Here is a 21,182-nt window from a genome sequence, read left to right as displayed (position 1 = left end):
CCCGCCTCCAAAACCCTAAGTCCAGACCCATCGCCGCCCTGGCATTTCCAACACCGACTCAGCCGTGCAAAAAACCAACGTAGAGTATCCCTTCCGCTGCCGAGGAACACGAATACGACCCTCTCCTCTCCCCTCCCCCCCTCACCTAATCCCTATCAACCCTCAATCCTCAATCCCCCACCAAAGCGCCTCCAAGAGAAACCTCATCGGCTCGACGGAGCGGAAACCGGGACACGCTGGATGTAGCAGCGTTTGCGAAGCCCTACAGCATCCGGACCAGCACAGCACACCAGTAATTTACCAGCACCGACAGCAGCAGGAACGCAGCAAAGCCCCATAAAATACACACAAGATCCGACGTTGGACGGACCGAAGGTTAAGGATACAGTGATTCACAAGGTCGCGTTCCCATTGATGTTTAGAGGGGCAAGGGGTGGGAAAAGGAAAGAGGAGAGAAAGGGAGGAAGGGGGTCCCTGGAAACCTTGCGGGGGAGGGCTCTTGGACCATCGATTGAGCCCTGCGGGGTAGGGAAACCCGGGGCGGAGATTTATGGAAGATTTGGGGATTGGGGGGAGAAGAACTCGCGTAGAATTAATGGAGTAGGGAGGAGAGGCGTGGGGGGTGGGGGGGGAAGGGGAAGGGGAAGGGGGGTATTGAAGTGCCGAGTTAGCGGGACGATGACGGTGAGAAGAAAGACGGAAGGAAAGCCTAGACCATGACGAGAAGATGGAGGGAGGTAGGAGCATGCTTGGAGAGAGATTCATTCCATACTGCAAATACGATGTATCAGATGCGCTTCGAGATGAGATGATGGCGACGACGGTGTTGTAGCGGTGAAAGAAGAGGCAAAACGGAATGGATAAATGTGGAATCGCGGCCTGGTCCTTGCCAACGTCTCATTATCGTGCTGCAAGTGCGTCCACTTTGTTGCATTCCGGACGCAATGCAGCGACGATGTCCTGCCATGAAGGAAAAGAAAAGAAAGGAGAAGAAGAAAGGATAGATCTCGTCTCCAGGTTTCTGGGATTTGGAGCTGGGTGGTCTCAGTATCGTGTGACGACTGAAATCTAGACTATGAAACCTCATCTGATAACAATTAAAAGCAAACAAGAGAAGAAGCAAAATCTCGCCTCCAAACCACTGGGAATCTGGGATTTGTTTTGCGCGTCCAAGCTCGGAGAAAAAGAAAAAGAAGCACCGAAAGTCTAGGCTTTGACTTTAGATTGACGTTACGGCTGCTGCAGAGAGAATGAGAATGGAGCAGCGGTATGAAGTGAAAGAAGCACTCGTCGTCCAAGTTTGAACCCTTGCCCCAGACACTGCGGGAAATCGTCTCCATTCCCCAGGATGTTGGTGGTATTCGGACTGAGTGCAGAGACTCGAGTTGGGATCCAACCTGGTGAACCTTCATGCCAGCTTCCTTTCCACGGATGCTAGAGTCGAGACCTCCACGACGTCGTTTCGATCGCATTCTGGGAGCCCAAAGCCGTCTCAAATGTCCCCCGCTTTCGCGGTGGCATTCCACTCCATCCATCACCCTTCTCACCCTCGATTCCCGAGAATCAGCCTGGAGGTTCCTCCTCGTTTGCCTTCTCACTTGCCCTCTGAATTTGATTGAAACTGCGCAAGGCGCGGTATTTCTCCTCGTTTGATCTCCACATCGCAACGCCTTCGCAAAAGATTCAGGAGATATCGCGTCCACGCTGTTGCAACGACGCCCCACCCATTTCGGGTCGGCTCGACATTTGCCCCGCAGCCACAAGTGCTTGATGCTTTCCCGCCAAGACCTTGGCGAGCTCCCCACCTTTCCCCGATTCTCCGTTTGAACATTGAAGCTTCAAACAAAAATAATGCAGGCCTAATCTCGGTCTGTTTACTCGTTTCCATCTACACGGGGCCGTGGAGGCCTTTCGTGAAACTAAAACGAACGTGCTGACGCTCGCACGGTGAACGCGCACCGGGCCGCATCCCAAGTCAGCATCACCCCTCCTTCGCATTTGTCATCCTCACTCAGCATTTGCCGTCTTCGGGGTCCCGGCGCCGGGTTCTGTGAAGGTGCGGTTCCGAGTCTCGGGGTCAGATATTTGCAGGGAGGAAGCCGATATAGGGTACTGTACTTGGTAGCTTTTCCAATCGCGTAGGGGCAGGGACAGGCCAACATCGGTATCGGGCCTATCTTCTCTTTATCGAGTGGCGCAGGCTGGAGGAAGGAGGAGGCGAGGCGTTGTTACTGGCTATGGGCGGGAAAATGCACATGGGTATTTCGCGCTTGGGTTTTGAAAGACGGAGCCGCGCAAATTGGGATGATTTGTGGGTTGGCGAGGAGAAAGTGGGGGATTCAGACTTTGAAGTTGACATGGAAGATACTGTACCGTGAAGTCGACAAGTCAGACTGAGGCAGATAGGGAAGTTTTACTTCTTTCGGAGATTTCCAGAGAGGAGGAGAATTTTTTTGGAGGACGAGTTGGGGGAGAATCGCGTGGCTGAACTGGCTGAGAATCGTGTGTCGTTCCGGATTCGAATCTCGGTCGTCTGCTTCGGGTGCTTTCGCGGCTGCACCCAATTCAGACAGTGCTACATTCATCGGCGGCAAACCCCCGGTAGTCCCAAGTAGGAAATCTGCCAATTGGGAGAGACCCGGACTTTCGCCTGGAAGCTGACATCCTGAGCCCCCGAGCACATCTGTTGCAAGTGATGGCAAGCAGGCATTAAATCGGCGGGAAGTGGGAAGCATGATCTGGCCGTGCTGCTGGGACCTGGGTTTTTCGGGGTCACTGCTGTGCGACGGCTGAAATGGTGACGAATCGGGGGTTTTTTGTCGTTTTGACCAGACGAGAGAGACTTGCGGTGAAGTCTGTTTATTTGGATGAGAAGTTCTTCAACAGCATCTCATACCTCTTCCAAGAGATGGTTACCGTGGGACGGTGAAGCCGCCCGAAGAGCTCCAGGACCATCGAGACAACCCGAATTCGAGATTCAGCACAGGGAAGTGTTGCAGTTTCCACAGCGTCACATTTCTCCCGAGGCAGAGCCAGAGTTCGGGTTGTGCGCCGAGTGCAACTGTGACTTCACGTCTTGACATCGGACATCGGAATTGAAGTGAGCCCACCTGGGACGGACCATGAACGAGGGGCGTCACCGCAGCAATTGGCTTCTTCAGAGTTCGGCCCGGGCTTTCGATGTCTCGAAGAGCGAACCGAAGATTGGGGACGGCTCTGCTTGGCTCGTGTCGCAGGCTCCCGCGCGTCAAAGTTACATGTGGAGGTGAGGATAAACCAAAGGTCGCGATCTCGTTGGTGGAAGTACGATCGTGCTCGTGGACGGAACATTCCAGCTGCGACGAGAGGCGCAAAGGCACACGTCAATGAGTTCATTGTGAGACCGTCTGTTGCACTTCCCTCCTCTCTCGAGCGCCGTGCATTTGCTGCTGTGCGAGGGTGTTGTTGGGTCAATGAGGGGTGGGGTGTCCGGCGGGTTTATCCCAGTGGGATCTGCGCTGGTTTACTTGATGCTTGATGCTTGATGTTGATGCTGGATGCTGGATGCTGGATGTTGGGGGCCGCAACCCCTCCCTCTCTTGGTGGTGGGACGGAGATGCAACCGCGCCATCTGTAATCAGGCTGTTGCACGCGGAATACAGTAAGAAATCAAGTTCTTGCCTTGATCCCACAATACTGTAATGCGGCATTCATATGTGCCATGCGATCGATCACAAACGGAGGCACCCGACCCCTTCAAGACACCGGCAGAACGCAGAAGGGGGAAGTGGTTCCTTCGAACACCTTCCGCTTCTGCGCCGCGCTAGCGCTGGAGGGGGAAAGTGAGGATAAATATTGGATGGTGCATCCCGGCCGAAATGCAGCAATCAGGCCGCGTTCCAGCGACGGCGAGGAAACTGTTTCGCGGGAGTCGGGACAGCGCACCGCACGCTCCCAGTCCCAGCTCTTGCAGCTGTGTGAGACCTGGAAAGGGCCGGACGTCTGACAGCAGCGCATGGAGAACCGCGGGAGTTTTATGGGGCAGAAAAGCTCGCAGGGTGAAGAGTCCCAAGCGAGAGAGAGCAATGCTGGTCGGAGATCATGGGGGGACGAATTGGTGGTCGTAGCTTTCGCCGCCGACAGGGCCGGAGCTCGTTTGCTAGTTGGGGGGGAGGGGGGAGGGGGTCCAGTCTTTTGACCCGGGTCGTGGGTCAGATGGGGTGGATGTTGGATAATGGACACTGGTACGGAGGGCCAGGACCAGGGTAGGGAACAAGGGAAAAGACGATTCGACGAATGCGCTGCGGCGAGAAGGGAGAGTGGATCTTTGGAAGTCTCACGAACCGAAGGAACAGTCGGCTGATTCACTGAGAGCGGGCAGATGTAACTTCGAATAGTGACGAGGAGCAGAAGCAGCAGCAGAAGCAGCAGCAGCAGCAGCACTTTGGCGCGCGCTGGGAGGAGGTTCTGCCACGGGGAGAGTCTTGGGTGTGATTTGAGGCAGCATTGAAGCGTGGGAGGTGGAGGAGACGAGGCGTGCGGCGGTGTGGGGTGTGAGGTGTGAGGTGTGAGGCGTGAGGCGTTAGGCATGGAGTTGGGACGTGGTGGAAGTGAAGAGTGGCGTTGTGCTTGCAGTGTGGTGCCGTCGGTGAAGCGTGTCTTGCAACTTGCAAGCAATGCAAGGAGATTGAATTTCCCCTCCTCCCCTTCCTCCTGCTTCACATCTTGAGGTCTCCCTTGCGTCCCGGCGCATTCTCCCACCCAAGCCGCCCACGCGCACCCTCGTCCCGGCCACGCGAGCCAGTCAACGTTGCTTGGTTGCTGTTCTTGCAGGCGTTGGCGTTTGCCTTGCGCTCTCCCACTTTGCAGTACAGTAAGTAGATTGACTCCGTACTTACTCCACCGCCCAGCATCCAGCCCAACTGCCAAAAAACCCTCCACCTGACCCAGCGATATCGTCGGGCCACAACACAGCATCTTTGTGCCGCTTGTGCATCAGCTCGGTATCCTCACTCCCGGAACGTGGTGCTGGTGCTGCTGGGGCCTTGCTTGTTGATTGCGTTTTTGCCGTGCACCGCCATTCCTTCTGACGCGGTGCAGTTGCAGCAAATTCGGTCCCAGTCCTGGCTGGCCTTGCAGCCGTTTGCTCCGGCTGTCCCCATCCCCGTCCCCATCCCCACGCCCTGCCCTGCCCTGCCCTGCCTGCTCCCTGCTCCCTGCGCTGCACCGGCAGCGAGTTCGCGTTCGATTTCGGTTCGCTTGCGGTGGTGGACACTTTTCTGGGAACTCTTCCCCCGCTGCCACTCCCAGTGCCATGCCATGCCATGCCATGCCACTGCCAGTGCTGGCCCGCGCGCACGCCTCTTCTCTGCCCCCGTCCAATCTTCTCTCGTCCTTCTTCTCTCCCTCATCCCCCTCCCTCCGTCCCTCCTCCCTCCTCCCTCCTCACTCACCCACTCACCCACTCACCCACTCACCCACTCACCCACTCACTTACTCCTCCATCCTCCGTATCGCAGTGCAGCGCACGCATTTCGCCGTTTGTCACTGCTTCGCTGTCAGTGTCGAACGTGTAACAAAATTAATTGTGCGCTCCTCTTCTCTTCTCGCCCCTCACCGCACTACACCGCACCTCACCTCCCGCACTGGCTCGCCTGGACCAGATCGTCGCACCCAACATTCTCCCTCCGCCGCCCGCGTTCCAACGGTGGCCTGTCTCCCACGCCCACGCCCACGCCCTCTCGTTCGCTCGCTCGCTACCGCGGATCCCCAATCAAAAAAAATCCATCAACCCATCCATCCACTCTCCAGCGACCCGAGCAACCCCAGGACCATCCCAGGACCAGAGCACAGGATTCCCAGGCGACACAAATCTCCAGCGCCCTCCGTCTGGAAATCAACCAGCCATCACGCAGCACCGCCCCCATGCGGTCAACGACCTTCTGAGCATTGCACACATCTCAACATCAAACACCCGACACCACATCGATATTGCATCGCTATCTATAATTCCAGCGAGCGATATATATCCCGGAGCAGATCGTTCACCGCAGAGGCTGAACGCTGGGTCGAAGCCTGAAAAAGTTGGATTTGAAAGAAGCAAACACAACATTGGAACTTCATGGAGCGGTAATAACCACGACGAATCATTTTTTCAGTGACTGGATATCATTGCCAATTGTCAGCATCATTACGACCATACGTTACCAGTAATTTTAATATACCATCGCAGCCATGAGTACACCAGCGAACGATGGTCCGGCGGAGAAGAAGGAGAAGGGAGTAAACAAGTTGTTGACGAGGATGAAGACTGTATTGAAGAGAGGTGATGGCTCCAAGAGGTTGTCATTCTCTGGCAGGTCGAAGTCTGTTTCTGGCCCAAGGTATGCACAACAACCACGACTTAGTCTCTACTAACCCCTCCAGCGAACCAATATCTGAACCCGTCATTGCTGAGCCTGCGGTCAAAGTCGCCGAAGAACCAAAGAAAATGATGCGTTCAGAGATTGAAGCAGAGCGGAACAAGAAGCTGGCTGAACGATTCGCCATTACCATCGAGCCACTCTCGACCAAAGCAGACAAGGAGGTACAGCGCATCGAGAAGTCCGTACGAATGCGTATTCATAGGACCTGTCATAAGTGCCAGACGACATATGGAGGAAGCAAGACTTGCGTTGAATGTGGTCATGTAAGATGCACAAAGTGTCCACGATACCCGATCAAGAAGCCAGAGGGCAAGGGCAAGTCGAAGGACGTGGTTGCACCCAAGGGTGATATCATAGAAGCAGAGCCCTGGTTCGGATTGACCAAGGACCCCCCATTGACCATGCCCAACCCCAAGCCAAACGGCCAGCCTCTGGTTCGGAAGGTACCACGGCAGAGAGTCCGTCGAACCTGCTGTAAGTGCGAGAGCCTCTACGTAACAGGCTCAAAGACCTGTGCATCCTGCAGCCACGCCCGCTGCACCGACTGTCCACGAGATCCGTAAGTTCTGTCCTCCCGTTACCCCCTTTTCATATTATTAACACGCTTCAGTGCGAAGAAGAAGAAATTCCCCGACGGCTACCCCGGCGACGTCTACTCGGACGACACCTCCAAGCCGGTGAAGTACGCTTGCCACAGGTGCAGCAAGGTCTTCCCACCCATCCCGCACCCAGACTCGGAAGAAGGGAAGTCAGCTCCTAGTGCAGCGCCACCTGAGTGCGTACGCTGCAAGCATCTAATGTGCGAGTCTTGTCCTCGAGCGGCGCCAGCGAAGGTCGAGCCTGCACCTGACCCTGACGTATTGGCGAGTGTGACGGCGAAGCTTGCTGCGTTGAATGTGTAACATGCAGTCACCTCAAGCTCGGTGACGTTGGGTTGATTGGGACGAGGACTGGCAAAGAGGATGAAAAGGGGTGACGAGCAACAGTCTGGCAGGCAATGATGCGGAGCGAGCATTTACTTTTGTATTTCTGGTGAGAACTGGAATGTGGTTTCCTTGCATTTCTTTCTATCTGATGATGGTGCATTGCATTTGGGCGAGCTGGAGAGCCTACGAGTTCACGAGCCCCACGACTTGTGAGCCTGCGAGTTTACGCGCTTTTCGAGCATCTGAGAAAAGTTCGACCTTGCGAGCACCGGGCTTGGGGGAGGATTGGGGTGGATGGGTGAATGAGGAACGGAGAGGTGGATTGGATAGTCTGCTTTCGAAGGGCTGCTTTGGTGGCATGGAATGGAATGGAATGGAATGGAATGGAATGGATGATGAGACACGAGGAAAAGACCAAAAGACGTGATGAGACGAGATGAGAAAAGAGTAGAGGAATGGAGATAATTCGCCCCTCGGCCCTCTTTTCCTTGATGGCGGCTTTTGGAGCAGACCCGGTCGTGGGACAACTAGGCATGCTCTCGAGTGAGGCACAGACAGCTATCAGTGTTCCCTGCTCCTCTTTCGTTTTTGTCGGCGGCAATGTTCCGTCCCTGTACGGGATATCCTCTCAGTCAGGGGACCGGAAAGAGTTTCGCACTCTTCTCTTTTCTTTTATTGCACTCAAGTCTGACGGGACCTCTTAGTTGGGGTGGAGGTGGAGGTGGAGCATACCTGCCTGCCACTTCCTCACCACCGTCGCCGCCTTCTTCCATCAACATTGTCTGTCCTCCACCTTGTCTCCGAGATTCAATCAACTCCCACACACATACTCTTCTGCAGTCTACTAATAAACACTCCCCTCTTCCCTGTCAGGCCGGAGCAGAGCACAATCGAAGATCCACTCCTCCACCAAAGGTACCTCCACCTCCACCTCTACATCTCGAAATCCAGCCGCGCAGCTGCCACAGAGACATGACATGGCCCCCCTACCCCTGCGGCCACCGCCGTGAATTTGCTACTCATGCTTGAGACATGGATGACACCAGTGCTGAAGAGGACCAGAATGAGCAGGGGCTTGGGGAAGATGAATGGTTGGAGTGGCGCTTTCTGTGTGGTGTTTGTGGAGGATATTCGGGATCCTTGGGAAGTTGGGAGGGAGGGGAAGGAAGGAAGGAGTGTACAGCACCTTACCTCACGCGACAAGCTCAATAAAGTACAGTACCAGCTAAAGTAGGACGTTTAACCAACAGCAGCCTCGGATACAATCAAGCTTCATGGTGTTAGCTCGCGCTGTATAGCGAGTTCTTCCCATCGTTGCCGTTACCGATCCAAGTTTGAGCTAGATGCATGCGATAGTTGGCTTAGCAGCCAGCGGCAAGACCTTCCGGTCCTCCTCCCTCGCTCCGAATCCAGCTGCCAAACCCCGCTACTTAGACTACCAACATACGGTCTAAGCTACCACCATTATCATCATCCTCGCCTCGATGACATCACTTACGAACAGGTGTTACCTGTTACGCCTCACGTCCACAGCCTCGACGAACCGACCAAACCCGAGTAGGATCCCTTCCAGTGCAAGAGCAGAAGCCAGCCAACACCAGGCTTGCAGGAGCAGGCACTCCAGCAACCCTCGAACATCCAATCTCAACCCAGAAATCGATCGATCCAACCCTCCCTCCCTCCAACACAAGCACACTCAACTCTTCATCTGGATCCGATCACGAGCCGACCCAGACTCAATCATCAAACACTGCAATCGCCGAGGAACTCAAGGATGCCCAGCAAGATGCCGAGGGAATCCGACAACGAAGGCTATCCAAACAACAGGAGAAGAAATCGCTGCTCGAAACCTTGTCGGTGCCCAGTGTATGTATTTCGGAGGCAGCGAAGCGATCGATCGATCGTCTGGCTCCGAGCCGATCAGCCTCTAGCTCCTCCTGAAGCTTTCGTTCTTCGACAGGGCCTGGCATCTCTCGCGGAGATGACGAATCTTCGAGAGCGGGCTCGCTGACGCTGATTTGGGATGGGATAGGCTAATGACATCGAGCTCCAGGTCGAGATATGCGGTGTGCTGTCCAGGGGCTATCTGGCCGGTCTCGCGGCGAGGAGCAAGTCGAGTTGCTGCCAGGCTTCCGGCGACAGTTGGACTGACGGTATTGGGACTGCGGTCGCTTCCTCGCGCTTTGTTCTGTTTTGGATCTTTTGTGTACAACCTCTTGGGCGACAAGGTGCGTTTAGCCGCCGGGCTTTGTGAAAACCACTTCGTCCCCGATACTCGCTCAACTAGCTGCAATCTGTACACCTACTTACCTCATCCTCAAGCCCGTTCTGCCTGCAAGCTTTAGTACAACCACCTCAACCTCAAGGTGCATTTTACCAACTGCAACCTGGCAAGTTAGCATACACTGTTCTTCGATTAGATGCGCAATCAAATTCAGCACACCACCCCTTCTTACCTTCTCTTATTTCATTACCACAGTCTTAGCATCAACGCAAGACTCTTGTCTTCTCCACACTCCGGTCTCCTTACTACAATGTCCCATTCCACTCTTATCCCCATTGTTCTCTTCTCAGGTACAGTACAATCAAGCGCGGTATATCCCTTCTTTCTTTCACCTGTTCCTCATCCCTCTTCACTACAACCTTACACCAACATGTTCACAAAAGATCTCTCTAAGCCGAAATAACGCCGATCGCAAGTCGATAAATCGTAACCGTCGCCGGGGAAGCAGAGCGCTAGCTTGCAGATTCCGATGACACCTTCTATCACCATAGGATTAGCCATTGAGGTGAACGATATAGGTAGCTATTATAGTGTCATCGAGAGGACGGGCAACCTGAGTACTGTTTACAGAAGGTTGTCGCACACTCTTAAGATGTTAACGGGGTGGATTCTCCTCAGATATTTGACAGCAGGGGGAGAATGACAGCAAGACAGAAATTGACAATACTTTTCCTATGCGGCTCATATATATAGACATGAATCTTCACATGCAATAAAGGGGGGTGGGGGGAGCAAGTATATGCCCAGGTGTACTCTTTTTCTTTATCGCGGTGCCGTTTTGGCCACGGAGTATTAGTGCCCGCGCAGCAGCTTCTCTTGCATCTCGCGCAAGGAAAGGAAACCCCGCCTCCCTCAACTCGCCCCTTCTTGCTATTATTATACTCGTCTTTCGAACAATTTTTTCGAACAATAAGCTCTATTATGCTCTCTAGACAAAGGATTCTCACTCTTTCCCCAGGCCAACTATCAAAATGCCAATATCGTATTGAGAATCCGGCTTAGGGACTACTACGGGTATACTAAATTCTTTACTGTATGAGCTGAGATATACCTGTTCACGCGTTAATACAGCGTCAACTACGACTTGTGTATTAGCCTCCTAACTAAATCCAGATTAATCCTACATTATACCAAAGTGGGATATATGTCTTTCCTTCTGCACATCGGGATATTAGCAGAGCAGAGCAGAGCAGAGCAGAGCAGAGGTGACCCAACGCACTCCGCTCGTGGTAATCGTCGTTTCATAGGCGATGATGATGATGATAATGATAGTTATTTACGTCCGGGGGAGTAGCCAGAAAGGCAAAGTACTCCTAACCTCCCGAAGGGTATGAGGACGTGCTAAGCTAAGGATTTAAAATAAAGTCCTACTTAATAGAATGGCCAAAACCACAAGGGGAAAACGACATCCTCTATTAAGTAGCCCCGGGTCCCTAATCCCGCGGTGTTACAGTGCCCTTATATACCCCAGAAAGCAATTCAATCCGATAAATCAGCCCTTTGCATCTTCTGGCCTCCGGAAATGCCGTAGCTTGTGACTGTGAACCTCCCTCGCCGGTTAGGGTGGCTACCAGATTCCATATATGCTACCAAAGAGAGGTATCCAGGCCTTTAGAACCAAGCCCCAGGTCGCTCGAACGAAATCTAAAGTCCCCTAGACAGGCTCAATAATAGTATTCTCGACCCTTTCCTTTGGCAGTAAGCGACGTATGCAAAGAGCCCTCGCAAGTCCAAAATTGCCCCCTTAACCTCTACTCTCCCCTCCCTCTCTCCCTTCCCCTTCCCTCCATACAGTATCCCCCTCTCTTATGAACTTAGACATAGAGTCACCCCCTCAGCGTATAATAGCCCCCTCCACCCCTCTAAAACGCATATATCCTCGCCCTTAATCCTCCTTCGTGGCTTCGTGGCCGGTCGGGGTATAAATATCGTCGCAGGTATAGGCAATAGAGACCTAGCTAGGGGAAGGTGCGTATTGTCGTAAGGCAATATGCCGATACAGTCGATTAGGTCGTATTTCGAGTCGTGGTTAAGTTCGCGGTAGGTAAGAGAAATGGCCACGGTGGCTTCTTTGAATTCGAGAGGTTCGCGCAACGTCGATTGCGACTCTGATCATCGTGCAAGCTAAGCTTACAGCAGATCTTTGCTATCTGTATAGAGTAAACTATACAGAGTCCCCGGCAGGCACCACGAGGAGGTGTGAGTTCGGCTTTGCCCGCCGTCGTTTCATAGGCCAAGAACAGACAGAGCAGAAAAGAGAAGTGAATAAAGGGGGAGCGAGGAGGGTCATGACTCTTCTTTGCAAGCATCTGCTATCTTTCTTCCAAGGTGTCCTACAAAGGTAATATTAACTTGAGTTCCTGAGAAAAGGGGACGAGGATTCCTCAGTGTGGGCTCCGATAAGCTCGATAAGCGATAATTAGATAATCGCGCTAATTTGTCAATAATCGATAATTATTGATAATTGACGATAATTATCGTTCTAGGCGGTAAGGGGCCCGGCAGAATCTGCCCCTCCTGCTCTCTGTTCTAATTAATTAATTAATTAATTAATTAATCTTTAACTAGTTCTTTAAAGAATATAACTAATTTGAGATATATTAAAAAAGTAATAATTTGAGTTATTGCTTTATTAATCTAATAGCTAGCTAACTGCTTTGCCTTAGATATAAAGGTTAATTCCCTAATACCTAACCTGGTTACTTTACTAGTAACCCAAATAAACTAACTACCCTATAGTACTACTATAAGACGTTTAATAACCTTACTAATACTCATTATTCCTAATCTCATTTATTAGACTAGCTTTATATTCTTTTTCTGGATAATAACCCGCTTTATATAAATAGCTATAAGGTTTATTACTAGAATTAGATTAGTATAAAAATTAGTATAATTAAAAAAAAATAACTTATACTCAAACTCTATAATAAGAAGCGCCTCTATAGACTCTTATAAAGTATATAAAGCCAAAGCTTAAATATATATATTTTATCTATTTTCCTAAGCCAAAATCTCCTTTACTAATTAATAAAATAGTACTTTTGGAATTAATAAATTAGTACTTCTCTAATATTTTTTAATTTCTTAAAGGGCCTTAGCTATAAATCCAGTTAGTAGATATACTAATATTTTTACTAATTAACTAATTACTAGGTCTAAACCTATATTTTCTTTTCTTTTATATAATAGCAGGAATATAGCCTTTTCTACTAAATATCTTTCTTAGAGCCTTGCCTATAAAAGCCTTTCTAGAAATAATATACTTGCTATTAATTTACTTAGTTTATACTATAATTAAATAATTAACTAGAGATTATAATTACTATATCTTAATTAGTATAGTAATTAATATAAATTAAGAAATATACTATAAAAGGAGTTAATTAAGGGATTAATTAAGGAATTAAAATAGTATAATTAAAAGAAAGATATTAGCTAAGGTAAAGTAATAGGAAAGAGTAAGGTAATAGCTTAAAAAAATTTTCATATATCTTAAAAGTGAATTATTTTATATTATAAAGTTAATTTTATTTTACTTTATCTTACTTATCTTTTAATCTCTTTTTAATTACTTAACTATACTATTATATAACTCTATACTATAACCTATAAGTTAGTATTCTAATATACTAATTAATTTACTAATCTCTATATAGATTATTCTTATAATATATTCTATAATAATAGACTATAATTAGTATACTAAATATATTAATAATTATAAAATATTACTAATTATTATTAAATTATCCCTAGAGCCTAAAGTAAATCTATACTTATATTATATTAATTTTTATACTAATTATAATATTATAGGATAATAGTTATATTAATATGGTATCTTAACTAGCCTCTTTTATCGGATCTGTTTATACTACTACTTATAAGAGAAAAGTACTAATGGATCTATCTTAAAACCCAAATACTATAAAAGTATATAAGTATAATAAAGCTCTTATAAAAGACCCTATTTATACTAAGATTAAGAAAGTAAAGGTAATAAATTAAGGTATAATTATAATAGTAAAATATAAAATAATAAGCTCAATAGTATATAAAAGTACTTTATTATTAAAATAGTAGGAAATAATATAGGAATCTACTATAAGTATTAAATTAAGGAAGTATTTTTAGAATATTCCTATACTAATCTTTATACTAATCTGGCTTTAGAGAATAATAAGGAAAGAATTAGAAAGTAGTTAAATAATTACTTGGCTATAGTAAGTATAATAGCTTATATATAGCTTGGGATAATAGTAACCTGGTATAAGAAGATATTAAATATAATTCCGAGAATAATATATAGTTTAAAGAGATATAAAAAACTAAAGAAAAGCTTAATTAAGAGAAAGAGATTAAGCGAGTTTTAGAGAATAAAATAAAAGAAAAAGCTAATAGTATATAAAGAGCTTTAGCCAAGATATATAATTTTTTTTTGGATTAGTATAAAGATTAGTATAAAACTAATTAAAATAGAAATATAAATATATTAAGTTTATAATATAATAGGAAACTTAATAAAAGAAGAAAAGATTCTTATTCTATAAGATTAGATTATTATATAGTAAGTATGGATTTTACTTATCTTTATATTAATTACTAATTATTATATAATAACTATATTATACTTATTAGTCCTACTAAATTCTTTATACCAGGCAAAAAGGCTATTTAGAGAAACTTGACTAGTTAGATATAGGGAGATAATAAATAGGTTAACTTTCCTGGTTCTATTATTTAGTAGCCAGAATCCGAGACTAAATTAAATACTACTAGCTTTTATTTCTTTACTAAATCTCGAAAAGGCTATAAAGTAGTAATATTACTAGTATATACTAGAAAGAAGCTAAAGAATAGCTTATACTAATATGTTTTCCTATCTAACTCTGAGTTATAGGTTATAGAAAATACTATAGCTATTTAATAATATTTAAGAAACTTCTTTAGTAAAAGTAGTAGTTAGCTAGATACTATATCTTTAAGATACTAGGAATTATAAATTATAAAGAAAATAATTGCAATTATACTAATTTTTATACTAATCTTATTACTTCTTACTAGTATTAATAAAAATACTTAAAATCCTATTTCTTTTCTAATACTTTAAATATTCTATTATCTCTAAAGTCTTAGCTATTATTTAAATTCTATTTCATAATACTATATAGTAAGTACCTAAAAAGATTTACTTTACTTTAGTATTTATTACTAGAATTAAGAGAATATTAATTATTATAAGTAAGAGCTTTAGCTAATACCTTCTTTATATATTTTAATACTACTATTAAAATATAAATAAGTCCCTAATATTATATGGCTTCTTCTAATAATAATTCTTATATTTATCTTAACTTATTGGCTATATATATTCCCCTAATATCTGAATAATCTTATTAAAATTATCTAGTTCTTTCTCTATTAGCTATTTAATTTCCTTAACTAGTACTAAATTATTAGAGGCAAATATCTAATTTTAATATTTCTTCTAAAGCTTTTTGACTTTAGTTAAGGTAGGCTAAATCTATCTTTTCTCCTAATTAGCCCTAATATACTTTATATAGTAATTCAAATAAAGTATAAAAGTAGTAGTATAAAGAGGTATATTATTAGACTTATAATAATATATATTAAAGATTTTTTATTCTTTTTAGATTCAAATATAAAAGTCTTTATTATTTATATATATATTCTATTATACTATAATTAGTATTATTAATTCAAGTAATAAAGATTAGTATAAAGATTAGTATAAAGATTAGTATAAAGATTAGTATAAAGATTAGTATAAAGATTAGTATAAAAATTATTACTTATTAGTAATTTATTAAATATTCGAATTAAAATATTTATTATAAAAAGCACCTAATTAATAATTATAGTATCTTTTTAAGTCTTAAGAATAGCTTTATAGAATAGTTTAAGAAAGATAGAAATTATCCAAAGCCTTCCCTAATCTTCTGAACTAAGGTAATCTAATTTTAGATCTATAAGATATTTCTTATAATAGGTATTAAAATAAGTATATTACTAAAGAGTAATATTAAATATTATATACTAGCTATTCTATTATATCCGATTATTAAGAGAAATTATTTTTCTAATAAAAGCTTTAAATCTAGTAATTTGACTAGAAAAGTAATAAATATATATAATAATATTATAAAGCTAGTTTAATAATCCCAAAAATCGAAATTTTATTTGTTTTTTCTTATTACTTAATAGGGCTTTTAAATCTCCCAAGTTCTCTTACTTATTAAGTGCCTCTAATTCTCTATCTATAAAAATATTATAAAATAAAAAGGCTTATATAGAAAGATTAATAATATGTCCTAAATAATAAATTTATTATTATAAAGTATCTTATTCTAATTCTTCTTCCCTTAGTAAATAAGCCTAAATAGCTTAATATAATATACTATTTATACTAGTATTATTACTAATAATAGCTCTAAGTTATTTAGTAATACTATAGTCTTAAAGTATAGGTTATAAAACCATAAATTAGTTTTCTCCTAAATAACTTAATATTATATAAAGAGCTAGAAAGGCCTTTATATAATTCTTATTTTATTATTTAATAAAATATATAATAATACCTAAAAGAAGATATTCTTATAGAAAAGTTTAGATATTAAAAGCGAGATAAATACTTGAAACTATAGACTAGAGTTTTTATTATATAATATCTTTTGAGCTAATCTAGTATTTCCTAAGCTTTTTTCTTATATAAAAGTGAGTTATAAAAAGAAAGAGCTAAGATTCTGGATTAAATATTTAATAAAAGATATGAAATTCGGGCTATTTAACTATTTAAAAAGATAGATTATAGATAATAATTAATGAAATTAAAGCTTTATAAATTACTACCTAATTAAGATATTATTAAAAGATATATATATTAATTTTAGTTATTTGGCCAGATAACTCTATTTATAAGTAAAGCTATTATAGCTAGTTAATTACTTTTAATTAAAGTAGACTAATTTCTAATCCGCTCTTAATAGTAATATTATATATTAACTTGAGATAATTATATTAATTAGTAAAGACTAAAGTCAAATAAATATTTAGTAGATTTTTCTTTTTATAAGGAAAATAATAATAGTATTTAGGTAGTTCTCCTATATCTAGATACCTGAAATAAGTATAAGCCCAAATAGCTCTTATAAGTTCTTTTTATTTAGAATTAGATTTGGATTAAGTCGAGTTTATATTAGTAGAGGCTTAATAAATTAATAAAGCAGATTTAGAAGCTATATTTAAATAATAGAAAATAAAGTACTATTATATATTAAAGAGAGAATAAAAGAAAATATAAAAATTTTAATCTTTTTTAGAAGAAATAGTAATATAAATCTTAGTATTATATATTAAATACTGGCTAGTCTATATTATATAATAGACTATTAAATAAAAAGTATAATAATATATTTATAATAGTTTATTTTTATACTAATCTTTATACTAATTAGTTTATAATTAAACTAGAAAGCGAGATATTCATATAATAAAACTTATTTAATAGCTAGCTAGGCTCACTTTTATTAATAATTATTAAGGTAATAGGGCTTGCTTAAAGGCTAGCTGGACTCACTTTTATTAATAATTATTAAGGTAATAGGGCTCGCTTAAGGGCTAGCTAGACCCACTTTTATTAATAGAATTATTAATAACTAAATTAGATACTAGCTAGTCTATATTATATAATAGACTATTAAATAAAAAGTTAAAAAATCTAATAGTATAGTAATAATAGTATACTTTTATACTAATCTTAATACTAATTGGTTTATAATTAAACTAGAAAGCCATAATAGGGCTCGTTTAATGGCTAGGCCCACTTTTATTAATAATTATTAAGGTAATAGGGCTCGCTTAATAACTGGCTGGGCCCACTTTTATTAATAATTATTGAGGTAATGGGGCTTGCTTAAGGGCTAGCTAGACCTACTTTTATTAATAGAATTATTAATAACTGGATTAGATACTAGCTAGTCTATATTATATAATAGACTATTAAATAAAAAGTTAAAAAGTCTAATAGTATAGTAATAATAGTATACTTTTATACTAATCTTAATACTAATCGGTTTATAATTAAACTAGAAAGCCGTAATAGGGCTCGTTTAATGGCTGGGCCCACTTTTATCGACAATAATTATTAATATTGATCATTTATTAATCGCTTAGCCGATAATGATTACTAATTGATAATCCCGATCAATAATTTATCGGAGCCCACACTGGGATTCCTTATACTTCCTCGCGTACACTTCCCAGGCCACTCGGCAGCCAATTCGTACTCACCTCACCTCCTCGTTTTCTTTACACTGCTGTGATTCACGTTGGTGAATCAAGACCCTTTATAGCTGGTGCTAAACTTGGTTGATTACAAGGCGATAAATTGGACCGCAGTTGCCTTGAGATCGACCCGTATCCTTTCGCCATGGGATGGGGCAACAGCCCACCAAACCTCGATGGCCGGCGACTCTATCACACAACACAACACTATTGAGATACGTAGCTCTATCGCGGGTTCTATCGTGCTCTATCACAGTCTTTGCAATCTAGAGTGGGTATAAAGATTACAGTGTGGTTTGCTTCTTTGTTTCATCGGAATTGATAGCAAAGAGGGGAATGACAACAAGGGGGTATTAACAACAATGGGAAGGTGGGCACACAAAGAGGTGAGACGTATAATGGTCGGGATATCTTAGCTTTCTAGGTAATAGGGGCATTCTTAGCTCACTTTGCTTTGCTTCGTAAATTGTTATAGACAATGGCCACGTAATCTTCGCCATGCGACGTGACTATTCCCTTTTAATTTACGGAATCTAGAGGTAGGGAGATGCTTTTATATATCACGAGAAGGGCAGTACATTACGTGCGAGGAGAGGGGTACCTGGCGTGTGGGAAGTAGTTTATTGCGTGCAAGCAGGGCAGTACAACCCTTATAGAAAGAGTAGCAAGTTCTGCTAACTTTTACCTTTCTTATTTTTTTGAGGGGAGTGAATAATTCATGTTGTAGGCAGTGAGAAATACACTGCTGACTCCCGATATTGTTCACTTCCTCTCAAAGAGCATTGTGAGAAGTTCATGCCGTAGGGAGGATTAGGATAATGAGCTAACATTTATTATTATTACCTGCTTTAGAAAGAGCAAGTGGAAGGGCTCATGCGTGGGCAGAGGTTAGTATATTGCGTCTGAGTTCCCTTATCCCTGCCTTGCCTTCTTTCAAAAGAGCACAGTGAGAGGCTTATATTATGGGGATAGATCAGTATATTGATTTTGTTTATCTACCACTTAGTGAAAGACAATCCTCCTCATTTACACAGTAACATGCCAGACATATCTACCCGAGGAAAAGCCCCCCGTAAGTCGATAAATCGCGCCCCTTTGACGTGAATTTGATAATAATAACCTTGAAGGAGGCCCTCCGACTGGATGCACTGTGGCTGTGTCTCAAGTCACTTGCAGGCATAGTCACGCTACGCACTTACTAGCACTTCATTGAACTAGATAGTGTGAGACGGGTATCGTTTCGTTAAAGTGCATAGCTATAAGGAAAGGAGATTTCGTCGGGACTTTGATAGTAAATAATGCACTGACAAGCTTAACCAGCGTGACAGTACTACTTTGCAATAAAGGTAATAATGGACATGAGTGTAGGTGCGAAAGCTTTCACAGAGAAAGAGAAAAGCTCAGGGCTAGGGATATTGTCTCCTTTCATTAGGGATAAGACAGACCGCGCCGTTCCGCAAGGGTTATTTGGCATCCTTCTTCGAGTATAATTCTTTTACCTAGAGTCAAGAAAAGAGCGGTTTATATCGTGGGCAAAGCGGGGCATGTTGTCCCGACTTCGCTTGTTTTTTGCTTAGAGGAGCTGCGGTTAGTGAATATGCTCGATGTTTATTCACAAAAGAGCAAGGGCAAGGAGTTCATCTCGTAAATAGGTTAGGTGCAATAAATACTAATCTCCTTAATGCAGCTTTGCTCAAAGAATACGCGGCATCAATTGATAGAAGAATACGCTAGTGAACGGGGGAAAAAACGATGAAATACGGAATAATACGAAATAACTCATCCGCTTCAAGGTTGAGACTCGATCAGCCTCGTACTATGGACTGAGGTTAGGTGAGCGTTACGAAGGTGTATCGAATTGAAATCCGTCCATTTTCGCCTAAGGCAAGGAATACTAAGATCTCTAGTTTTTGAAAATTACGCATCGTAGTACTACCAAGTCTGAATACTTTAAATTGAGCTTTAAGTAATAGAAAAGAAGTCAAAAGTATCTTTTTTGACGGTTTCGTGGTTCTAAACTTTTAGGGAGTTTTATTACGATTTTTTAAAGGTGAGGGAATAATTTTCAAAACTCTCGCTTAGCGAAACGGACAGTTTTCAATTCGGCACGCCTTCGTATAAGTAACACTCGTTACTGCCACACTGCGACCTCTTCATGTTTCAACTTCGTTGCATTATCCTCGACAAGGCTGGGTGCAGAGTTAACATGTGAAGCGGAGAAGACCCAATATCCGGTCTTTGGAACAAGGACATTGTAATAACGAGCGAGATTTTGACAACAAAGTGCGACTTGACAACAAAGTACGGCTTGACAACACATATTTGCAGCTGGTATACACACTCCAGCCTCTGAAGGATTGGAACTATTTCAAAAGAAAGGGACAAGTTGAGCTTAGGGCAGAATCATCTCTTTGGACCCGTGGTATTTCCGACTCCCTTGAATCGTTCAAATCGCTTATATCAGTCTTGCAAAGAAGAGAATGGGAAAGTGGTCCGTTTTTTATAGCCGTGGGAAACTTCAGCCTATCGTTTCTGAACTCTTGCGGAGCGCCCTTATTTCGGTATTGTCACTTTTGACACGGACGACTGACGCTTCGTGAGCACCAGGGTATAAAATTACCTGCCGTGTCATAATCATTGATCTAAAACAATTTCATCGCTCTGCTTTGCAGTCCTTACTGGCACACTGTCCCCTCTAGTGCTCTTTTACTTCCGTGCGGTGATATCGGTTGGATTTCAATTCAAATTGCTTTTCCCCCCTTGGAAGAAGACGTGGAGCTGAATAGAGAAGCCTCTCGTCGGGACTTTGACAACAAAATCGGGATTAACAACAAGAAATCACTTCATAGTTTGCAGTACGCTCCTGGAGCAGCAAAAAGGTGGCATATTTTACAGATCAAGGGGGTAAAAGAGAGTTGGCACAGGACAATGAGACACTCGTGGGATTGGGAAGGTTCGGGCCTCCGCCGACCTTGTACTCGTCCATCATTCCTTTTGTAGATGCAATCTCAAAGAATTAGGATATCTGACCAAGTTTATATAGCAAAGCAGTGAAAGACAGCACATCTTCACCTATGCGGCCTCCGGTTGAATGTGCTAGAGCAGGTGTAGTGGGGAAGCTAACTAGATGCATAACGCACCGCCACGCTCTCTCATCCGAGTCATTACTCGCCGCGCTGGCTCTTCAGTTTTCGAATGTTTTAACTCAGCTTGCATTCTCAAAATGGAAACTGCCTGGGACTCGGCATATAGCCCTCTGCC

General features: G+C 43.2%; 5 protein-coding genes across 5 annotated transcripts; 2 read left to right on the top strand and 3 right to left on the bottom strand.

The window, feature by feature from the left end:
* Positions 1-1,937: 1,937 nt before the first annotated feature.
* K444DRAFT_338831 (uncharacterized protein) lies at positions 1,938-2,958 on the bottom strand. Its single transcript, XM_024872003.1, has one exon. It carries the CDS (start codon positions 2,733-2,735, stop codon positions 2,340-2,342), a length of 396 nt encoding a protein of 131 aa, XP_024739198.1. The 5' UTR covers positions 2,736-2,958; the 3' UTR covers positions 1,938-2,339.
* K444DRAFT_610378 (uncharacterized protein) lies at positions 2,882-3,671 on the bottom strand. Its single transcript, XM_024879733.1, has one exon. It carries the CDS (start codon positions 3,373-3,375, stop codon positions 3,070-3,072), a length of 306 nt encoding a protein of 101 aa, XP_024739197.1. The 5' UTR covers positions 3,376-3,671; the 3' UTR covers positions 2,882-3,069.
* Positions 3,672-3,678: 7 nt separating this feature from the next.
* Positions 3,679-5,309, bottom strand: K444DRAFT_338978 (uncharacterized protein). The gene has a single exon (XM_024872005.1). The coding sequence runs from the start codon at positions 4,954-4,956 to the stop codon at positions 3,736-3,738; it is 1,221 nt and encodes a 406-aa protein (XP_024739196.1). The 5' UTR covers positions 4,957-5,309; the 3' UTR covers positions 3,679-3,735.
* On the top strand, positions 5,126-6,183 carry K444DRAFT_338834 (uncharacterized protein). Its single transcript, XM_024872004.1, has one exon. It carries the CDS (start codon positions 5,294-5,296, stop codon positions 6,056-6,058), a length of 765 nt encoding a protein of 254 aa, XP_024739195.1. The 5' UTR covers positions 5,126-5,293; the 3' UTR covers positions 6,059-6,183.
* K444DRAFT_339055 (uncharacterized protein) lies at positions 5,803-7,410 on the top strand. The gene is made up of 3 exons (XM_024872006.1): positions 5,803-6,362; positions 6,406-6,963; positions 7,015-7,410. The coding sequence occupies exons 1-3, from the start codon at positions 6,214-6,216 to the stop codon at positions 7,304-7,306; spliced, it is 999 nt and encodes a 332-aa protein (XP_024739194.1). The 5' UTR covers positions 5,803-6,213; the 3' UTR covers positions 7,307-7,410.
* The last annotated feature ends 13,772 nt before the right edge of the window (positions 7,411-21,182 follow it).

The sequence above is a fragment of the Hyaloscypha bicolor genome (assembly GCF_002865645.1).
Source record: "Hyaloscypha bicolor E unplaced genomic scaffold K444scaffold_53, whole genome shotgun sequence".
Lineage (NCBI taxonomy): Eukaryota > Fungi > Ascomycota > Leotiomycetes > Helotiales > Hyaloscyphaceae > Hyaloscypha > Hyaloscypha bicolor.
Note: the sequence above shows the minus strand (reverse complement) of the source record. Positions and strands in the feature narration are given on the sequence as shown.